Below are 19,247 nucleotides of genomic sequence, written 5' to 3' on the forward strand. Positions count from 1 at the left end.
AAACAAAAATATATATGTATACAGAGATAAAGTGACTGAGTTGCTTTTTCTTCTAAATGTCTGCTAATAAGAGTGCAAGCTGATCTGTGAGTTGTTATTTCTATATTATTGTTTCTCAAAACTGACATTCAGTAACCTGTGAATTATGTACTAACTCCTTTCCTTTCTCCTCGTGAATAACTACTTTTCACTTTTGTTCTTGCACAGCACAGAATGCCAGTACTGGGCTATGGCACGGGACAGGTGAGATGATCCCTTAGGCTGCCCTGAGACTCACACCTAGTGACGTTGCACAGGCACTTGCTGAGACTTACTGTCTAAAAGGTCTATGAACCACTTTGTAAACAACCCCGCTCTAGATGTGAAACAAATTCTCTTGTTTCAGTATCATGCTATTTTTTCAAATTTGTTGATAGAATATAGTGAATAGATCACATACTCCCCCCAAAATGAGGACTTACAAAGAACTGGAAGTGTCTGTTGGTATTCTGGGGCTATCTCCAGCCATTCTTGGTCAGGCACTAGATTATAGAAAGTGCTAGGCTTAGAAAGAAGGGAGCAAACAGGATTCAGATCCTATTTAAAGGAGAGGATTTAAATTTTTTTTTTACTTCAACTCAATTTCTACCTTCAGTGTTGTCATTAAGCAAGAAGTTGTTCCTTGTCTAAACCTGATCATTCTCCTCCTGTTCTTCCAAGAAATTGAGTTCATATTTATTTGTCCTGTGCTGTTGTTTTCAGTTGTTTCTGAGGTTTTAATTCTGATGATTACAGTATGTTTGTTTGACTTGGCTGTACAACATTAAATATATCCCTCTTGAGGAACACTAAGGGTTTTTTTGTTGGCATAGATTTTTTTTTTCCTTCTAGAATCCATCATTTTTGTATGGTTAGTGCTAGCTGTAGAGTGCCGGGTTTGTTCAAGGAATTTATAAAGTTCCTTGGAAAGGAAGAGTTCCAGCTATGAAGGTCTTATAGGGACAACACAGAGTAGCTGTCTAGAAGGGAAGAAAACACTATATGGGATCAGAAATTAGTGTTACGAACAGGTTTCTGTGCAACACTGGTAGAGTTCGTTGATCAAAGACATTAGGGAACACTGGAGGTCATCTAAGTTCAAAGTTAATATCAGCATGAAGTTTGATACTGGAAACAAAATCATGTGTGAAGAAAGAAGACAAAGGGCAAGTGTTGCAAAACGCCTTTGTCTTCATAAGAAATTGAGTTGGGGAAAACAGATCACAAACAATATTTGTAAGAACAGCTTTGATTTAAGAGTGGAGGGTTGTGCTGGTGTGCAGTAGTTCATAGGAAGCTGTTCAAAAAATTGCATGCATCCCTTCCTACAGACAACCTACAGATAAGAAAGATGTCCAAAGCTTCCCCCATGCCTTGGTTTCCAATCACACTGCTGCTGCTTTTCAGACCAACTTTATTTTTCTCTCTGGATCTTGCATTAATTTAAAAACCACCAGCAATCAAAATCAAACCTCCTCAAGTGTGCGTGTGGGCGAGAAACAGAGGGGTGTGAAACGTATGGCGCAACTCTGCAGCCCCTTTTCTCCCTGGGTTCACTTTTCCTGACACTACAGCATCGATTCCTGGCTGTACTCGCAAATAAACAATTATTGAAGGAACATGCCTGGACCACACATGCATATTTTCCACTCTCGTGGAGAAAAGCAGTCTGCTGGCTGGTTGTTATTTATTTTCACAAGAGGCGGTTGGGTTTGTTGTCGTGTCTTGAGGGCACAGTCTCTTGAGGTGCTGAGCCTTCTCAGCTTGCCAAGGCTGCAGGAAGAATCGAGGGTGGGAACCAGCTGTGCCCCACAGATCTTGGGCTTACGTTATTACTTCTAGAAGTTTTCCAGTGTTGATATTTGCTGTGTGATCTCGAGGAGTCAATAGAGAAGGACAGCAAGGGGTCTACCCAAGGGGAGGAGCACTTTCCTTAACAAGCGCTTGTGATGTTCTTTTAAAACTGGAGTTGCTAAATCATCAGTTAGAAATGTAAAAGCTATAGGGAGAGAAGAAAGTAAACTGAAACACATGCAGAGAAATTTCAGCTTTCTGGATTGTTGCAGATAATGCAGCGAGAGCTGATTTTCAAGTGAATTGAACTGATTCTCCTTTAGAAGGGCAAAGAACCACCCTCCTTATCTGCTGCTCTATATAAAATGGGAAAAGCACCATGCAGTTGGTGGTCTTTGCCTTCACTCCTAGGCACCAAGCATCCTCTGCTGTGCAGACTGCCAGTGCCCCAAGGCAGCCAGCAGCCTGCTCTGCTGTCCTGCAGCACCCAACAAGCCCGAAGGTATGAACCAGGCTACAACAGGGTATGAACCAGGCTACAGTGGAGCATGAGCCAGGCCTCTAGGTCTTTTGTTTTCTGGAAGAGAAAGTTCAGGACTGAGAAATGACTTCAAAAGCCTACCCTTTCTCAAGCTCATCAAATCGCTCCTTTATGATCCTCTCTTTGTGTGATTGCCATGTGTTATTTATGAGCACTTGGAAACCCTTATCCACAAAAAAAAGATAACATTGTTGAAGCTGAAATGCAATTAATTATGTGGTGCTGCAAAGAGGCAGAAAGGAGATGAGGAGAGCTGTTGCACCAGGCTAGGCAGCTGCTAAGGTCAGAGATGCAAGGCAGAAAAGATAAAGTCATTTGAAGAAATGGAAAACAGGAAGAAATGTAAGCAAATTTTGTTCCACTGGGTCAATGAAAGCACCTTGCTGTACACCAGGTGTATATCTGGCCCTGAGCATCACATAGTTCCACACCGCATCCAGCCCTTCAGGAACCCATTGGCAGTTTGGGGTTTTGGTCCCGTAGTATCATGACTGGCCCTCCAGCCTTCGAACAAACACTTTCCATTGTGGTGAAAGATAAATGAATAAAAATAGTCCAGTAAAAGCTGGGCCAAAGCAGATGTCTTCTAAGCAAATATACAATTCATTTTCCATCTGCTGGAGCCCAGTCTGCGGTTCATGTGAGAGGGAGCAGCGTTGCTGTGTAAGAGGAGAGCCAGGATATGCATCCCAGGGTGCAGATCTAAAACAAGGCTACTTCCATAGCTTATCCGCGAGCCTGGTGTTTTTATTGATAGGAATAATAAAACTGCTAAAATTAGTCTTAATGAATGAGGGCTTTCTTTTGCCTTTCTTAATGCTATATCTAATAAATTCCCAGATTCTCATCTCATCCCTATGTAAATGCTAAGGTTGAGTGACTCAGTAGGATAAATGGTTGATGAAGTGCTGTGAAATATATTAATGGTCTACTTGCATTTCTGTAACAAGCATAAGGGATGTTAATGTCCCAGTACACAGTGATTTGTAGTCAACATTAATGGAGACAATTCCCCTCATGGAGAACAATATAAAGTACCATGATCAGAGCAAGAACCCTTTTCTAGCTTTTCTCTTTAATCCCAGCAGATTACGTCTCTTTTGCTACATTGCTTTGTGCTGTAGAGGAGGAAATAAATCTAGCAAAAAAAGCCTCACTCACTGTTCCTTCTATTTTGATGGTAAATTCTGAATTAATAAACATGCAAACAAGCTGCATATTTGCATGTCTATCTCATATTCTGTACTCAGAGATTCCGTGCTACTGGAAAGCAGCCAGAGTCATTTTATGATTGGGAAAACCAGGTCGCAGAGAAGTGACATGATTTGTCAGTGTTCCCCTTGCTGCCTCAGTGATCGGATCAGGAAGAATTCTGCTTTGGTCCTGCTTTGTACTGAGTCCATTGGGCACCCTTTCCTACGGGAGATCAATTGTAGTACTTGTTCAGAGAATTTCCAGATATCATTGTGGTGGTACAATTCAAAATACCATTTGCGTGCGTCTCGTTATCCCTGCCTTCAGATTTGTCCTAGCGGTCCAGATTTGCCCATTTTCATTATTTAAAGTTGAGACTGGCCATATCTTCACAGATGAATGTTTTGAGAGAGGAATGTGGACCATTTCAGCAAGAATGAGATGACTGTCCCATGCGGAGGCATTAAAGTTATCTTCTCAAGGAATGTTATGGTTCCTGTTTTCAGGATCCATTAAACAGCTAATGTTGAACCACAGAATCATTTCTGGATACAAATGTGCATTTTCCCAAAATTGTAGTCATTCCAGGCTGGGATTTCAACTCAGCAGTTTTGTTAAGCATCCTGTTTTAGTGGCAAGTAAGGCAAATTTAGCTTAAAACCTGATTTTATTAAAGAATTATTCAGCTTTCTGTGACTGGGCCTAGGCAGCTGTGGAAGAAGTACAGTGAAGCAACTATGAGCAAGGTTAACAAGCCAGTAGAAGAGAGTGACTCTTAAACAGCTGATGGAAGGCTTGGCATCCCATGCAAATGGCACAACATGTGCCCCACATACCAGTAACTAGATTTTCTGTTTTGCTTTGTTGGAAGAAGGGCAATAAATAAGTGAATCAGTAGTCAATGCATTGTTGTCAATTTAATGCAGCCAATGAAAGACAACGAAATATGAAACATTCTGAAAAGTCTGCACTGAAGTTTTTCATCATGAAATTTCTTGTCTTAACTGCCTGAGATAGAGCTGAAGTTGAGCTCTGATCTGCACTTACCTGTATGAACAGCAAGTCAGTTCTGCCATTCGGTCTGTTGGGGAGTGCCAGCTGCTGCTCCCAAAGGGGCCCAAGAGGAACATTGCCATGTCCTCCTTTTCTTCCAGGCAGTTTACGTTCATAAGGAAGCTTGGTTTGACACTATGGAGTGTGAACCAGCAGTCTGTAAGTGTAGCAAGGACCTTGTGTTTTCCTGGAGGTGTATTTGAGTTGGGGAAAAAAGCCTCTCTGGGGCTGAGAGCCAGGTTGCAAATGAAATGCGCTGCGGGAATGAGGACGTGCAAAGGAAGGACAAGACTTTTAAAAGTGGGTTTAAAGTTATTTCTTCTTTCTTTTCAAAATGCAGAAGCAGCCTGGGGTGCTCAGAAGCTCTTCGAATCTGTTTTCCACGTTGTTAAAATACACAGCAGTGAAGATTAATACTTGGGTTTGTTTTTTAACGAAGAGAAACTTGGAAGTGGAACTGAACATTTGCTGCAAAGTCTTCTATTTAAATACTTTCTTATTTATAGGGCCATGTTTGGAACGTTATACACAGCATTATCCGACTATTAACTCCTACAATAAGATGGATTTTAGGATTAAATAAATTGTGTGCATTCCTTTAAACTGTTTGAGCCAAGAGGGTTAGGAGTGTTAGACTCCCCAGCAGCAGCCATTCCCCAGCACAGCCTGGCTGTGCACTACACGGGCTGTGGTGGCTGAGCAGGAGGGAAGAAACCACTGGAAGCAGCAGCTGCATGTGGAGCTTGAATGACACATCCTCTGCTCACCACATAGGGTAGGTGGCCAAACTGTTCAGTCTTGTACATAATTGAGCAGCAGCAGGCAGAGGGAGTGGGAACCTTGATTCAGCCTCAGTGCTGCGCTTATATTTATTGTCCTTTGAGATCAGCGGGACATAAACCTAATGTGCCTTGTTTGCTAAGTTGTGGGCCATCTGCCAAGTGTTGGGATTTTTTTGCATTGGCAGGCTAAAACCAGCACCAGGATCTAAGCAGTGTACTAAAGCAAGTGATTATTCCAGGAGAGGTTGCAGAAGTGGCATGTTTCCTTTGTGTTACTGGTCACCAATATCTTTTTGATGCAGAAAGATAGATGCTTTTTTTTTTTTGGTCGATTGCAGTGTAGCAAATGAACGACTCACTCATGTAAAAGTATTGTGTAAAGGGGTACATGTGAGCTGTATGAATTCCAGCTGCCCATCACATCTGTGTCTTCTCACCTCCCCTTTTAAAACCAGTTATATGTCCGGGCAGAAGCCTGTACATGGAGACTGACACTAGTGGGACCTGAATTTGTCTCCCCCCTCAAGCAGATTATTGCTTTGAACCTTTGCCCTGGAAACTGCAGACTTTTATGAGCCCGATCCTGGCTTTGAGCCAATACTAATCTTTTAGTCAAGCTAGGAGGAGTCATGTTTTCAGATCCAAAGATTAAACATTTCCTTCCTGCTGACACTCCTTTTTCCACTGAAGAGTGTTAATTGCATGAAGAGTTGCTACCATTTACAGTCAGAGCTGTTCCTTGGAAAAAGTCATCTTCTTTAGACACCTCTCCAGTTTCCGTTAAAATGTATTCTTAGGTGATTAAGTCTTAAACAAACTCTTGACTGAGTGATCATTTCCTTACCCGATCTCTCCTACTGGTGGTATTCTCCTCTCTGCTGCGTGTTGTGCACTGGTTCACTCCATCTCTACTTGTTTTGAAGAAATAAAGGAAATGTCTTATCCTTCTTTTCCTGCTGCATCTAGAATGTACGATTCAACTTCCTTGTTGCCAGGAACTTAGTTCACTGATGCTGAGTCAATGGGTGCTTCAAACCCACCACCTCATTATAATTTCATCCAATGATTTGCCTGGATACGACGGCAGTTACTCGGGCTGGTGCGAGCTGGTTGTACCTACAGAGAGGAATTGTTTTTTGTCATAAACCATTATCAGGCAAAAATTTGTGATTTATCTTATTGACTTCAATACAGCAGCAATCAATGTCAACTTAAAGTTCATGTTGAATGAGAGTTTAAATAAAGGGAAAGGAAAAGGAAGAGGCAGAGCAATAAATAGTGAATCGCTCCGTTTCAAAGAAATGGTGACACTTAAAGATAGGGTTTGTGCTGCTGTGCTCATGTCTTTCATGGGAGAGCAGGAGAAACTGTTGGAATACTGTCTTTTGGAGGAGGCTCATGGCAGTCAAATTACCAAGCACAAGCAATGAATGCATTTGACAGCAGAGCTTTTCATTTTACAGCACATTCATAACACCGTGGAGCACTTAGTACCTTGTTAACCCAATTAACATATGCTAAAACTGCCAAAGCAATCTGAACAGCTATTAATCAAACGCCAAATCATCCATGATCATGCTTTGTTATTACTGCAGAGGCAGCTAAGAGCAGACTGGGAAAGAAGCATCTTTAAATCTCTAAATACACATGAAATTGGTCACCATAAAGCCAAAGAATAGTGAATCAGAAACTGATATAGTAAAACAAACTGTCACCGTCTGCCTTGCCTCATAAGCATAAGGAGAGCTGTATTAAGTGCATATGTGGAAGTTGCTTATCCTAAAAGTATAAAGAGAACGCTGAGTGACTCGTGCCGAGCAGTGGCTGATTGCACAGTCCCATCCCATAGGCTGTGGAGGCTGTTTCTAGCATGTCTCAGAAAAAGGAAGCCTTAGCAAAACTTGACTGCAGTGTGCAAGCAGATGGGCACACACCTATGCTTTCACGTGCTTACTTGTGTTGAGCAACTTCAGATTAGATCCACTGTTAGTCATATTCAGTGTCTAAGATTCAACGCTAAAATTAAAGTGCAATTCAGCTGTAAGGTACAGGTACTCCTTGATCTCTCTTCCAAGACACCTTTTAAAGGTGTTAAGGTAATGGGACCATTTAGTCCTGTCCAGAAGGAATGGGAGAAGGGATTGTGTCACAAATAGCCTGTGCCAACACATCCATTAGGGATCTGCTTTCCAATTTCTGTTTGAGTTTCCATAGCAGAGTCTCTTATCCTAGGAGAACTGTCTGACTTACTGTCATCAAAACTGATGTGGTTTCTAATGAGATAGTAATGGGCATCTATGTTCCTTTGTGAGATACAAATAACACAAAAGATCCTGAGAAACCTTCAGAAATCTTCTGGCCTAAAAATGAATCCAGTATGAGGATCACACTTCACTTGTGACTTGGTAAAGAGACTTCAGTTGTCAAAATCTGCAGCATCTCATTTTCAGTTAACAAACTGAACTGTGGATCTGGTGTGTTGACTCCAGGAATAACAATGAAACTACTAAACAAGAGTTATCAGTTGATTAAATCAGGTTCATATAACTCATGCCAGCTAGCATCTGTATATAGGAAATAAAATTAAACTAGCTTGGTATTTTTTGATGAGGTTATAGTTCAGCTAATAGATGAATTAGTGGCTTAGTGATAGACTTTTGTGGGCATTTGTTTTGGGCCACATTATATTTTTATGAACAAAGCAGAACAATAGAACATAAACACAACGTGTTACATAGCTTGAAATCTGGCTAGATGAGAGATGGAAATATAAATAGAATTACTATAGGGCAGGCAAGTTTGTAGAGATATCCTGAATAGATTTGTCCTTTCCCTTGTGATAGGTGAAAGTTTTTAACTTAGTTTTCTAATGAAACAGCTTTCTTTCATATTTTCCACATCTGTTCATGCTATTTCTTCTCGTAACTTTTGTACCCATTGGGCAATTTTGAACTAAGTCGGCAGAATGCTCCTGATCTCAAAGATGATTTTTGTGGCGTTCATGAAGATCAGCATAAGGGTTGAGATAACGTACCCAGAAGCTGTGGCAATTAGGAGAAATGCAGTAGTGTGAACACATGCATTTCTGGACATATACATTGCTAGGAAATCAACAAGACTGAGGAACCTCATACATGCTCGAGCTTTAGAAAAAGCTTCCAGTGTAGCTGGAGACTGACCACACAGCCTAAATCCGTAAGGAGCCTGGCTAACACATGCAGATCTCATCATCATGGAGTGAAGACTACTAGCCATGTGTATAGCACAGCAGTTAGAAATAGTTTTGAGCAGGCTAGTGATTTCACCAGAGCGGTGGGTTTTGCATTGCTTAAATTGTCCTAATCTAAATGGAATGTTTCTTTCTACAAATGCACATTGGTTCAAATGAAAGCTTCTACTCAGTCTTATGAAAAGGTTCCCAAGACACACGAGAGATACGGAAGAGTGAGATGATCCCAGTTAAACACTGGAGAAGGTGCGGAGTTGGAATTAAAACCAAGATCATCTGTGTACCAGGCAGTGGCCTTCTGAGAGGTTATTTTAGCTTCCCTATCTGTGTGTTCCCATCTTTAAGTGGCAAACCAATCCCTGTGAATATAAAAAAAGCACCTTCCTTATATGAGAGTTCATAATAGTTTAGGGCACATGGCACTCTCGAGACATAATTATATAATGCTCCGCTGCTAACTTTAAAATTTTAATTATTTTGAAAGCACATCTGTAGCACCATATACAAGAGCAACACGGCAACAATATCAATAAAGTTGTGCTGTGTTCTTGGTGTAAACTCATTGGTTTGGGGTTTACAATTTATGTGTTCTGGAGCTGGATTATTGCCTCATAAAACAACGCAGCAGCCTTTTCTCATTTAGTTAGCTATCCATTTTTATTAGGGTGCTCTATAGAATGCCTGCAATAATATTATAAAGGTGCAGAAGGTTCATTATTTCACAACAAGCAGCCAGCCAAGGCCATTATTATTTTTACAACATCCAGCCTTGCTGTTGAAATATAGTTTTGATTATAACCTTTTTTTCCTCCTCCCTCTTTTCTCTCCCAAAAGCAGAGATGTGCAATTGTTCCCTTTCAGATTGCTTTTCCTCTGCCCCACAAACATGTCATTTTCAGTGAAATGGATGGATTATAATGGGAACAGATCAGTGATAATGCATTACTGGAATACAGCCATCCCCAAGAGAGCTTATAATAATATCCAGTCTTCCTAAGCTTTAAAATCTGCAGTTTGGAGACCCTGTGGCTCTAATATGGAATCTAGTGCTGAATTTTCCCTGCACGTCCAATTCTTTGATGCTCAGTTATTGCTGGTGCTCTCCCCTCCCTAGTACGTTGCCATGACAACTGCCTTGCAAAAAAAAGCCCTCTCAGGCAATGCAGCCGCCACTTCAGAGAGAGGTTCCAGCCTCATAAAATTGTGGCTCAAAGAAATTACTGAAGATTAATGACTTTGCTCAGAGCAAATTTCTGAAAATGTTGGTAATTAAATAAAAATATGTGCAGGTGATGCATTCTCCACGTCCCGCCTGTTGGCACCTGCTGAGAGCCGCAAAGTGAGTGTGAATCTGTAGTAAAAAACAGATTTGGGTATTATTCCTGCATATTGTTTCTTTATGCTGAACAGCTAGGGTGTTTAATTAGCTATGCTAGCTTGTCGTAGAATCATAGAATCACAGAATGGTTTGGGTTGGAGGGGACCATAAAGCCCACCCAGTCCCAACCCCCTGCCATGGCCTGGTTGCTACCCACCAGCTCAGGCTGCCCAGGGCCCCATCCAACCTGGTCTTGAGCACCTCCAGGAATGGGGCACCCGTGGCTCTCTGGGCAGCCTGTGCCAGTGCCTCACCTCTGAGTAAAGAATTTCTTCCTCACATCTAACCTAAATCTCCCCTCTATTAGTTTAAAGCCATTCCCCCTTGTCCTCTCACTGTCAGACCGTGTAAAAAGTTGATCCTCCTCTTGCTTGTAAGCTCCCCTCAAGTACTGCAAGGCTGCAAGGAGGTCTCCCTGGAGCCTTCTCTTCCCCGTGTTAAACAAGCCCATCTCCCTCAGACTGTCTTCATAGGAGAGATGCTCCAGCTCTCTGAGCTTCTTCATGGCCCTCCTCTGGACCCACACCAACAGCCCTGCATCCTTCCTGTGCCGGAGCTGGGCGCCATGTTCATCAGAGAGCCTGATGCTCCCATCCCAGGCGTGTTCCTTGTTGCAAGGAAGATGAATACAGAGCTGGAAATTGCTTGTGCTGAATCATAAAACAGGGCTTGTTTCATAAGCCCATTAGGCACATGCCCCTAATGTTAAGCATATGCTGCACATTGCTTAATAGAAATAGAGTTTGAGCTGGCTTGAGGTTAAGGGTATGTTTTTAAGTCCTGTGGTGGTTTTAGGGTCTTAGAGTTGTGAACCTCTCTGGGACAATGAATAAAACATGGTGATTATATTTTCAAAAGTATTAGGCATTTTCATATTCAGTAATAACATCGTTAGCATCACTTGCCACGCTACTTGTAACCAGCTGTCATGCAGCAGGATTTAAAACAATCTGAGCAGGAGTCCAAAGGAAGACATTTTGTCTTTTCCAAAGACAACAGCACACAGCCAGTTTAGAGTTTGCCTTCGCTGAAGGTGAGCAGCGCTCCTTGGGATGGGCTCCAAAAGCACATCTGGTCGAGAGCACGATATTGCAACCTTATGTTACTAAAATCAGAAGAAACATGTGTACCAGTAAAATCCGGGCTTAGGAAAAAATCTTGTGTATTCTAAGGGGATAAAAATATTAACTCAAACCAGATGCATAAGGGCCAGGGCCGTCTTTGTTCACTGCAGCAGATCCTTCAAAGTCTTTTTCATCTAAGATATCTGTTTGTGCCCATCCAGAACCTGCAAGCATGAGGAATCACAAAAATCTCAGAAATTATCCCCTCTGCCAGGCAAAGAGGAAATACACACAGCCTGAAAGGGAACAATAATTCATTTTGAGATGGAAACCTGTTTTTAAACAAGCAGTTTGTATGTTAACTTCCTCAATCAGAGGCTCAGCCATCTGTTTCAGTTAATTGGTTAGCCTTTGGCTGAAGTTTAATCAGTGTAGGAACAAGAGGAAGGGGAATCGGTGGGCCTGGAGGCTTCACGGGGACTGTACCATGAAATCAAAGCTGCATCAGGCCCCAGTGCTCAAACATGGGAGAATGTGGTTTGCTTTGCAAGGAGCCAGCATGGCAGTAAGGCTGGTGGGGATGTATGGGTGTTGTTACACGTATTGCATCACTCCTTTATGTTATTTCAGTTCTGCTTCCACAGCCAGGCTGCAGCCCTCTCTGAGGACTGCTAGGCTCTCCCTTGGTGCAGCAGTAATGATGTTAATCATGACATTTAGGCCAGTGACTTTGCTAACCTCCTGTTCATGGCCAAGCTCCGCTGATCTCCTGCCTGTGGCGAGCTGGCAGCCCGGGGCAAATTGTCACAAAATCCCACAAAGTATTCAGGATGCTGGGCTGGCCTGTTCTGCTGAGCTTATTTCACATCAGTTGCTGCAAATTAAAGGCATGCACAATTTATAATGTGTGGGTGCCTGTGCACAGAAATTTAGTTTCTTCAATATTTACAGAGTATAAAACAGTCCTCCTTGTTTAAGGCTAGGATGAACATTTCTGTCACGTTAGGAAGGAAACCTTATTTCATTCTGCAGCTGCTATTTAAACAGTATGAAATCTTTTTAATCTTAGTCAAGGTTCAAAATGAGAAGTTTGAGACATCTGCTAACTATTACGGGCCATGCCTGCTAGTAGAGGTAATAAATTACAGCCAAAAGGGGAATCAAGTGATTTTATAGTGTTTTTTTTTGTTGTTGTTCATCGCTTCAAAGTTTGTTCTCATTCAGTATTATCTGTTGTCCTTTCTATCAAGGCCCCTTCTGCTTTGATTTGGGGGAGAGACAACAAACAACTGAACTCGATCACAGTGTTTCGATGCACCCTCGGAGCTATGTGCCAAAGAAAAGAAGGGTGGTTCTAGCTGAACACAGGAGAGAGGGCATTTCGGTTTCCTCCAAAAGGGGAGATAACAGATCAGCTTTCTGGTTTGCCATGGAAACCTTTTGTCAGCCCAGTAACAATGACGTCAAGGTGGCAGTGGCACAGAGACGGGGTTAGTTAGCAGAGCACACACCTGTTGAACTGCCAGAGGGGAAGGTATGTCAGCTTTTACATTTTCCATGCCTGGTTCGAATCAACTTTGGGGGAGCACTCAGAGAGTGTGACTGGAGTCCTGGGGCGGTTGTCCTGGTCTGTGGCAGGTTCATGTAGTGAGCAGGTGCAGCTGGAGCTATTGGTCACAGGGAAACCTGGTTAAGAAGCATTCGATCGGTTGGTGCTGCTCTGCAAACCCTTTGGGTATCCCTTGGGAAGGTGTAGGGATCGGGTTCGTACCTCTAACGTGGAGCACCAACTTCCTTCAGTGTATTTGCTTTGCTTAGGAGTACAGGGTTTGCTAGCGTTTACCCAGGCAGCTTCCTAGAAAGACTTCTATAAAAAGGGAAAGCCAAACCTGCATTTATCATGCCGCATTTGTAGGTGTACAGCTACAAGCTGTAACCCATTTTTGGAGCGACTGTTTTCCTGCCAATTTTTTTACTGCGATGCTTTTGTGTTTGGTGTGGTTGTCTGGCAACATATTCTTTTTGTAAAGTGAGATTAAACCCCTTCTTCTCATCATTCAGTGCTCTGATGACCACCTTCCCATTTCCAGTAATTAAAAAAATGTTTTAACAGTTTCTTAAAAGCACAATCTTTTCACAAGGAACTAGTTTTAGTGGAGAAAGCAGTTATTTGTCCTGAACTGTTCATGTGAGCAGTCAAAATCACGTACCTGGATGATGTGGCTGCAGTAGACTTTCAGTCAGTGAAGTAATTGCTCTGTGTCAGTGGCTGGTTCCATTTTTGTAACAGTGTCTAAAATATGAATTCACATCTTAGCTATTCGGTAACATGTGATAATTGATTTTAAAAAATGCATTAAATTGACAATTTCATATCATATAGTTTTAAGAGAAGAAAACCTATGATACGAATGATGATTCAAATTGCATTGGGTTGTAGAGTGGAATTAAAGCGGAGAAAAAGCATGTCATAAAATGACATTGAGTGATCAGAAAAGGAAAATGGAAGCAGCCAATGTAAATGACAGTTACTTCTCAAATAGAAACCAAATGTATGTAGAGATTGGCTTTGCAAGACAGAGCAATCTGGGATTGTAGTTTTCCAAATAGCCAAGGAATTAAGGTAAGTGTTCTATTGGTAACCCATGGCATCCTAATAGAGATGGATGATGGAAAAGGGCTGCCAAGTTTCAAGGAGGTGGAACAAAGCTCAGTGAAAAACCTTTTGTTCCTGTAGAAAAAGAAATTGCCCTTCCTATGAGGGAAATAAGGTTTACTTAGATTACTATTATTGTCATTATGGTGAGAATGTGTAAATACTCCAGAAGTGCCTACAAAGAACTGTAAAGCTCTTTGGCTTCAGTTTGAAAAATGCTGTATACTCCTTTACAATTTTTTTTTCCTGCTCCGTTCTGACTATTTCAGATGTAACAGCCTGACGGAAACGGATATTTCCTGAGATCTTAAGTCACCATAGTATCATTCAACATTATTTGGGCGCTTTGTGGCTGGAAGTTGAGAAGAAGGCTTTATACATTCTTGAAATAAGACTCAGATCTCTTACCACCACTGCTAGGGAAACCAAGGCATGGCAGAATATAGGGTTTAGTTTTGGAGATGCTCCTTTTGCCCATGTCATTGTTACCAGTGAGATGTGACCAGGTTCTCTATAACAAAATTGCCATGTACTGAATTAGACTTTTCAGATTCTCATTGTTTTTTTTTCCTATGCATCTACATCTTATGAATACCTTTGATATAGGAGAGAGGCATATTCATTTACTGACATTGGGGATCAATCCAGACATTAGTTACAGTACAATATGGAACAGTGTGATAAAGAAGCCCTTTTTTGCTGCAGGGACAGATGAGGAGTCAGAAAGGAGAGAAGGAAACAGAGCAGACTGTGATAAATTATGTACATGTTCTTAATAGGGTCACTACCCACTAAGGCCTTGTGTGAGAGCTCTGAGAATGAAAGAAGGACGTTTTACATTGTGTTTTCATCATTTTCTTCTGGAAATTTGTCATTGAAAGAGCCACAAGCTCATAATTACAGTGTTTTAAGTGGTGATGCCACAACAAACTCATTTTTCTTGCAGTGGAGTCTAGGTTCATTCTCTTAGTTCAGGCATGTTTTCCCTCCATTTAGGACTCATTCTGGCGACCAGAGCATTCCAGCTGTCATTTCTTTAGGTTGGGTAGGGGTTAATGAGGTTTGGGCAGACAGTTCTGCTACTGTATTGCCTTGGATTGAGGAAATTGCTTACTTATTATTTATCATTATCATTCTTGTCCAAAATGTGCTTGCGTTTTATGAAAGGAAACAGATGCTTATGCTAAGAATCTTGCAGCATAGATGAAGAAATAATGAATTAGTGAAACATAATTTATTAAGAGAACATAATTTTATGACTGGAAAAGGAGATATTCAGCCAAGAAAGTGTCTTGTTGGCTATTCAGTTTAAGTGGTTTCAATTAATATAATGTTAATAGTGTGCACACGTGTATGGAAGACAGGCTATGAGTTCGAAGAGAACAGTATATGGAGTTTAAGAAAGGCACAGCAGAAGTTTATCATTCATTTCTTTGTTTTAGAGTCCTCTAACTCTAAACTTACCTCAAAGTGAATTAGGGTGGAGTATTTGGTCTGATGTGTCTCCAGTGAAAGAAACGAAGCGGGAGCTGGGATTGTGCATATCAATAGACCTTATTATTCAGCTCATCCTTTGATAAGTGAACATAGCAAGCTCTTTTAGGCTCCCCTCAATCTTTTACTTGTTTGTGCTGGACTTCATCGATCCATATTTAGGCCTGGCTGATAATGTGAGAAGACAGCAAATGTAAATGGCAAAGTCAATGAGTACTTCCTTTCAGCTGAAACAAGGCGAGTCGGATCGACTGTCAAGCTCTTTGAATCTATACTCTTGTATGCAGTAGGATTTATTACCTTGTTAGAAACTAAAACAAAACAAAACAAAGAAAGGGTCCAACCACTTTTTGTTATTGTACTTAAAGGGGAAGAATTTTATGTGAGGCGTGTCCTCTGGGAACACTCCAGTAACTCTATCAAAGAGACTAAAACCGATAAAATTCTAAACCTGCAGCTGCGGTTCCTTTGGGAGTCACATTACAGTAGTACACGCAACAGCCTTTCGGTTTAAAAAGGGAAGCATATGACTGCAGCCAAAGCCCTTTCAACGCAGTTTTAGGTAAGCTGATCTGCATAAAAGCCATTGTAATCTCTTGTGCTGCTCAGGTTTTAGGCAATATTTTCGTTTCATAATGCTGTTTCTGTGTCCACTGAAAACATCTGCTTAGACGTGCCAGGCTCGATCATGCACCCTCTTACATCACTTGGCAAATGAGGTCACTTCGAGTAAATAGCAGTATTATGGAGAGCAGAATGAAAGCCCCAGGATTTAACTGCTCGAACTCAAGCTGCAGCCTGTCGTGATGGCTGAATATGATGCAGCAATGCTGAAAAGGCTCCGTGGGTGCAGTGGATGAGGCGAGCAGCAGGGAGGACTCGAACACAAGTGATCACATCCCTCGAGATCTTCTTTCCACAGTACCAAGCACTGACTGAGGGCACAGGCATGCAACCCCTTTGCATACTCTCCTGCTCAGAGTGGGTACTGCTTCATATGGCGCTCATTCCTGTGCTCTGTTTGCAGCAGCAGTTGTGTGTTTTTACACACAACTGTGGTGATTAATAGCAACTCTGAGCCAGAGCGTATTGTTAGGATGAGGCGTTAATATAACAGCCATAAACTATGGGCATTATAGGGAACAGCCTGGGAGGGAGGAAAAGCAGTCTGTGGGGTTGCCTGTCTGTCTCCAGCTGCTGCCAGACAACTGCAGCTACTTCACCCAGCCAGGGTCCAGGCCTCTCAAAGCATGATTTCAGTTGACCAGAAGTATTATTAACTCCCAGAGCAAAGTCCACAAGGGGAAAAGGGGCACGAAAATGTGCCATGCAGGGCCAGGCCTTCCCAGGGCAGCTTTGAGATGAACACCACTCACTTTCATCATTCCTCCAGATGAATTCTCTGTAATCTCAGATCTGCTTTTGCCTCCATGGTCTATTTGACCAACCTACTGAAAATTATTAAGAGCAACTTATCTAAATCCACCTTTGAGTTAATTTGTGGCCTGAGGCTCTGACTTACAGTAATGGGACCTAGGGATCCACAATAAAGATGAAAAATAGCAGCTATTAAATCTGTAAAAAGGAAACGACTCGGAAAAGACAAGGGATGCCAAGCTGGCCACTCCAGCAAAGGCAGAGGGGAGTCAGACTTACAGGACCATATGGCTTAGGCATAGTTTGAATTATCCCTTCCAATTAAAGTCACTTTATATAAAACATCTGTTCTCTGAATTTAACCATTTGGACAAAAACCTTTAAATCCTTCATTGTGTTTTTGGTTTCTCTGTTCCGATCCTTAGCCATCTTGTGGAGCTAATGTCCCTGAAGGATGTGTTTGTGGTTTCCTGTGATGCTACCAAGCATCAGTGCAGGCTTGTGCGTTTTCCTTTGTTGGGAATTCACATTTTCACCCACTCACCAGCCACTCAGTGTACTTACTAGCAGGGTCTTGGGAGTCGATCCCTGATTAATTATTTGTTGACTGAAACCTTCGACCTCATGGGTCAAAATTGCCTGCTTTGCTCAGAGTGAGATGGACATACCAAAAAAACCCCATCAACTAGTCATTGCTCCCTGATTTCAGACCATTCTTGTGCTTTTATTAACCCTAGATGAGGTTAGAACATCTTGTGGCTGTAAGAGATGATAGGTGGGGCTTTACCTTGGGGTGTTTAGGCCATCTGCCCTTCTCACCCTCTGCAACACTGGTTGCAGATGGGTTTGGAGCTAGTCATGCTGGCTGTTTCACTGAGGAAGCACAGATGGTATCTGTTCTATTTTGTGCTTCTCCAGGGGAAGGAATGGGATTCAGGTATCAGTTCTCTAAGCCAAGTGCCATGAGAAAACCTACAGTCTTAAAAGGTCAAAACGGACTGATTCCGTGCTTCAATTTGTTGGGTGAAACGGAATCTGGTCTCCTTTAGCTTCAAAAGTACTTTTTATGGTGCATGTGCTGTTTAATTTTGGCTTGCTGTAGTCTTAATTTCTGGGAAAAAAAAGGCTCCAGAAATAATGCAGGCAGCTCCATTCAAGCTGTTCTGCACATGTCAGTATATGTCGAAGTTCCAAAGTCCGGCACAGCCAGGATATGGTTTTCTAGTAGAGACTCCAGCAAGATCTGCTGGACAGGAAAGATTTGTGCTATTTGAAACCATAACACCAGATTTCCTTTCTGTTAGCATATTTATATGTCCCAAGTGCCATCTCTTCCTCTTCTTTCTGCTGTGGAATAACGTACTGTATCTTGATTTATAGAATGCTGAGCATCCAGATGCCTCTTGTAATCTCCTCGCTGAGAGGAGCAAAGCTGGTACATTTGGGCTACGGGCTGTCACCGACGGCCCCACCATGTGTCTGACTAATGGCTTAAATACAAAGAAACCTCCCCATGAAGCTCAGGAAGCAATCCTCTTCATCTGGTCAGACAGAACAAAGGGTAGGAACCACCATCTCCAGCTTAAGTGCAGATGGGTATAGGGGCCTGAGGACAAAGAAAGACTAGGAGATGAGCCAAGTATTCTCCACCAAATTTCTGAAATGAGCTCAATCTGGAGCAATTTTGCCAACCATTATAGATTATTCAGGAGCTCACAGCTTCTGAAACACATTCTATCCCCATAGAGACACCTCCGTACCAATGCAGTGAAGCACTCACCAGAAGTGCCAGAGCTGTCAGCTCAGCATCCCTCAGAGGTGCAGAGCTTTTACAGGTAGGAACGTGGGTGTTCGCACTCTGAGCAGACCCTGCTATGGCACAGTAAAACTAAAGCAATTCTCCAGTACCAAAATTCCTCAAAGGCTTCTCCTGCATTTGATGTCTCTCTCCCTAACCAGCAAAAAGAAAATCTCTATGGAATTACAGAAATTTTCACAAAGAACTCTAAGAGGGATATGTCTTTTAGTGCCTGTCCCCCAGCTAGAGTGACAGCTCTGGGTTTATTTCAGTGCAGACAGAATCAGCGTCTAAGTTATTCACTCCTTGTAATCTCTTGATAAGGATGCAAATCCCATTCTTTCTCCCGCTGCCTCTCTCACTCTCTTGAAATCGGCTGTTTATGGTGACTAAATGCTTCTATCCAAAACTGGCTGCCATCCAAAACCAGATGGGCAGAAAGCCTGCAAGCAACAGCAAACTAGCAATTTATATTAGGACGCAGAGCAGTGCTACACAGAACGCTTTGTATGAACGAGCAGAGCTCTGTGTGCTATTGAATATATGTAAATAACCAGCGAGTGCGGGTTTCTACAATGATGCTGGCATATTTTAAAATACTGAAATACTCTCAGCAGCTCTTCCGACCCTGAGATCCATTCTCTGTTGCTGGTTCTTTGAATGAAAATCAAACGTTGGCTTGGGGTAAATAACTTCATGCCTACCCAAAATGTATTGGTTCTTACCTCCATCTTCAGGTGCTGTGTGCTGCTGATTCTGTGGTTGTGAGTGGAAAATATATCGAGGAGGAAATGGAAACATTTGAGGAGCAGAAAAAGGAAAAAGAGATCCATATAAAGAAATGATACGATACAGCAATTTTAAAAACA

At 42.0% G+C, this 19,247-nt stretch overlaps 1 protein-coding gene across 10 annotated transcripts in view; it reads left to right on the forward strand.

Moving 5' to 3' along the window:
• KALRN (kalirin RhoGEF kinase) overlaps positions 1 to 19,247 on the forward strand; it is a 459,310-nt gene that overhangs the window by 349,882 nt on the left and 90,181 nt on the right. The window contains exon 34 of one of the 10 annotated variants that reach the window (XM_021400222.1): positions 208 to 784. The exons of the other annotated variants lie outside the window; for them this stretch is intronic. Within the exon in view, the coding sequence (XP_021255897.1) occupies positions 208 to 252 (45 nt within the window). The 3' untranslated portion in view covers positions 253 to 784. Of the gene's footprint in view, positions 1 to 207; positions 785 to 19,247 lie in introns of those variants that run through there. 10 annotated transcript variants of the gene reach the window in all.

The sequence above is a fragment of the Numida meleagris genome, chromosome 5 (assembly GCF_002078875.1).
Source record: "Numida meleagris isolate 19003 breed g44 Domestic line chromosome 5, NumMel1.0, whole genome shotgun sequence".
NCBI lineage: Eukaryota > Metazoa > Chordata > Aves > Galliformes > Numididae > Numida > Numida meleagris.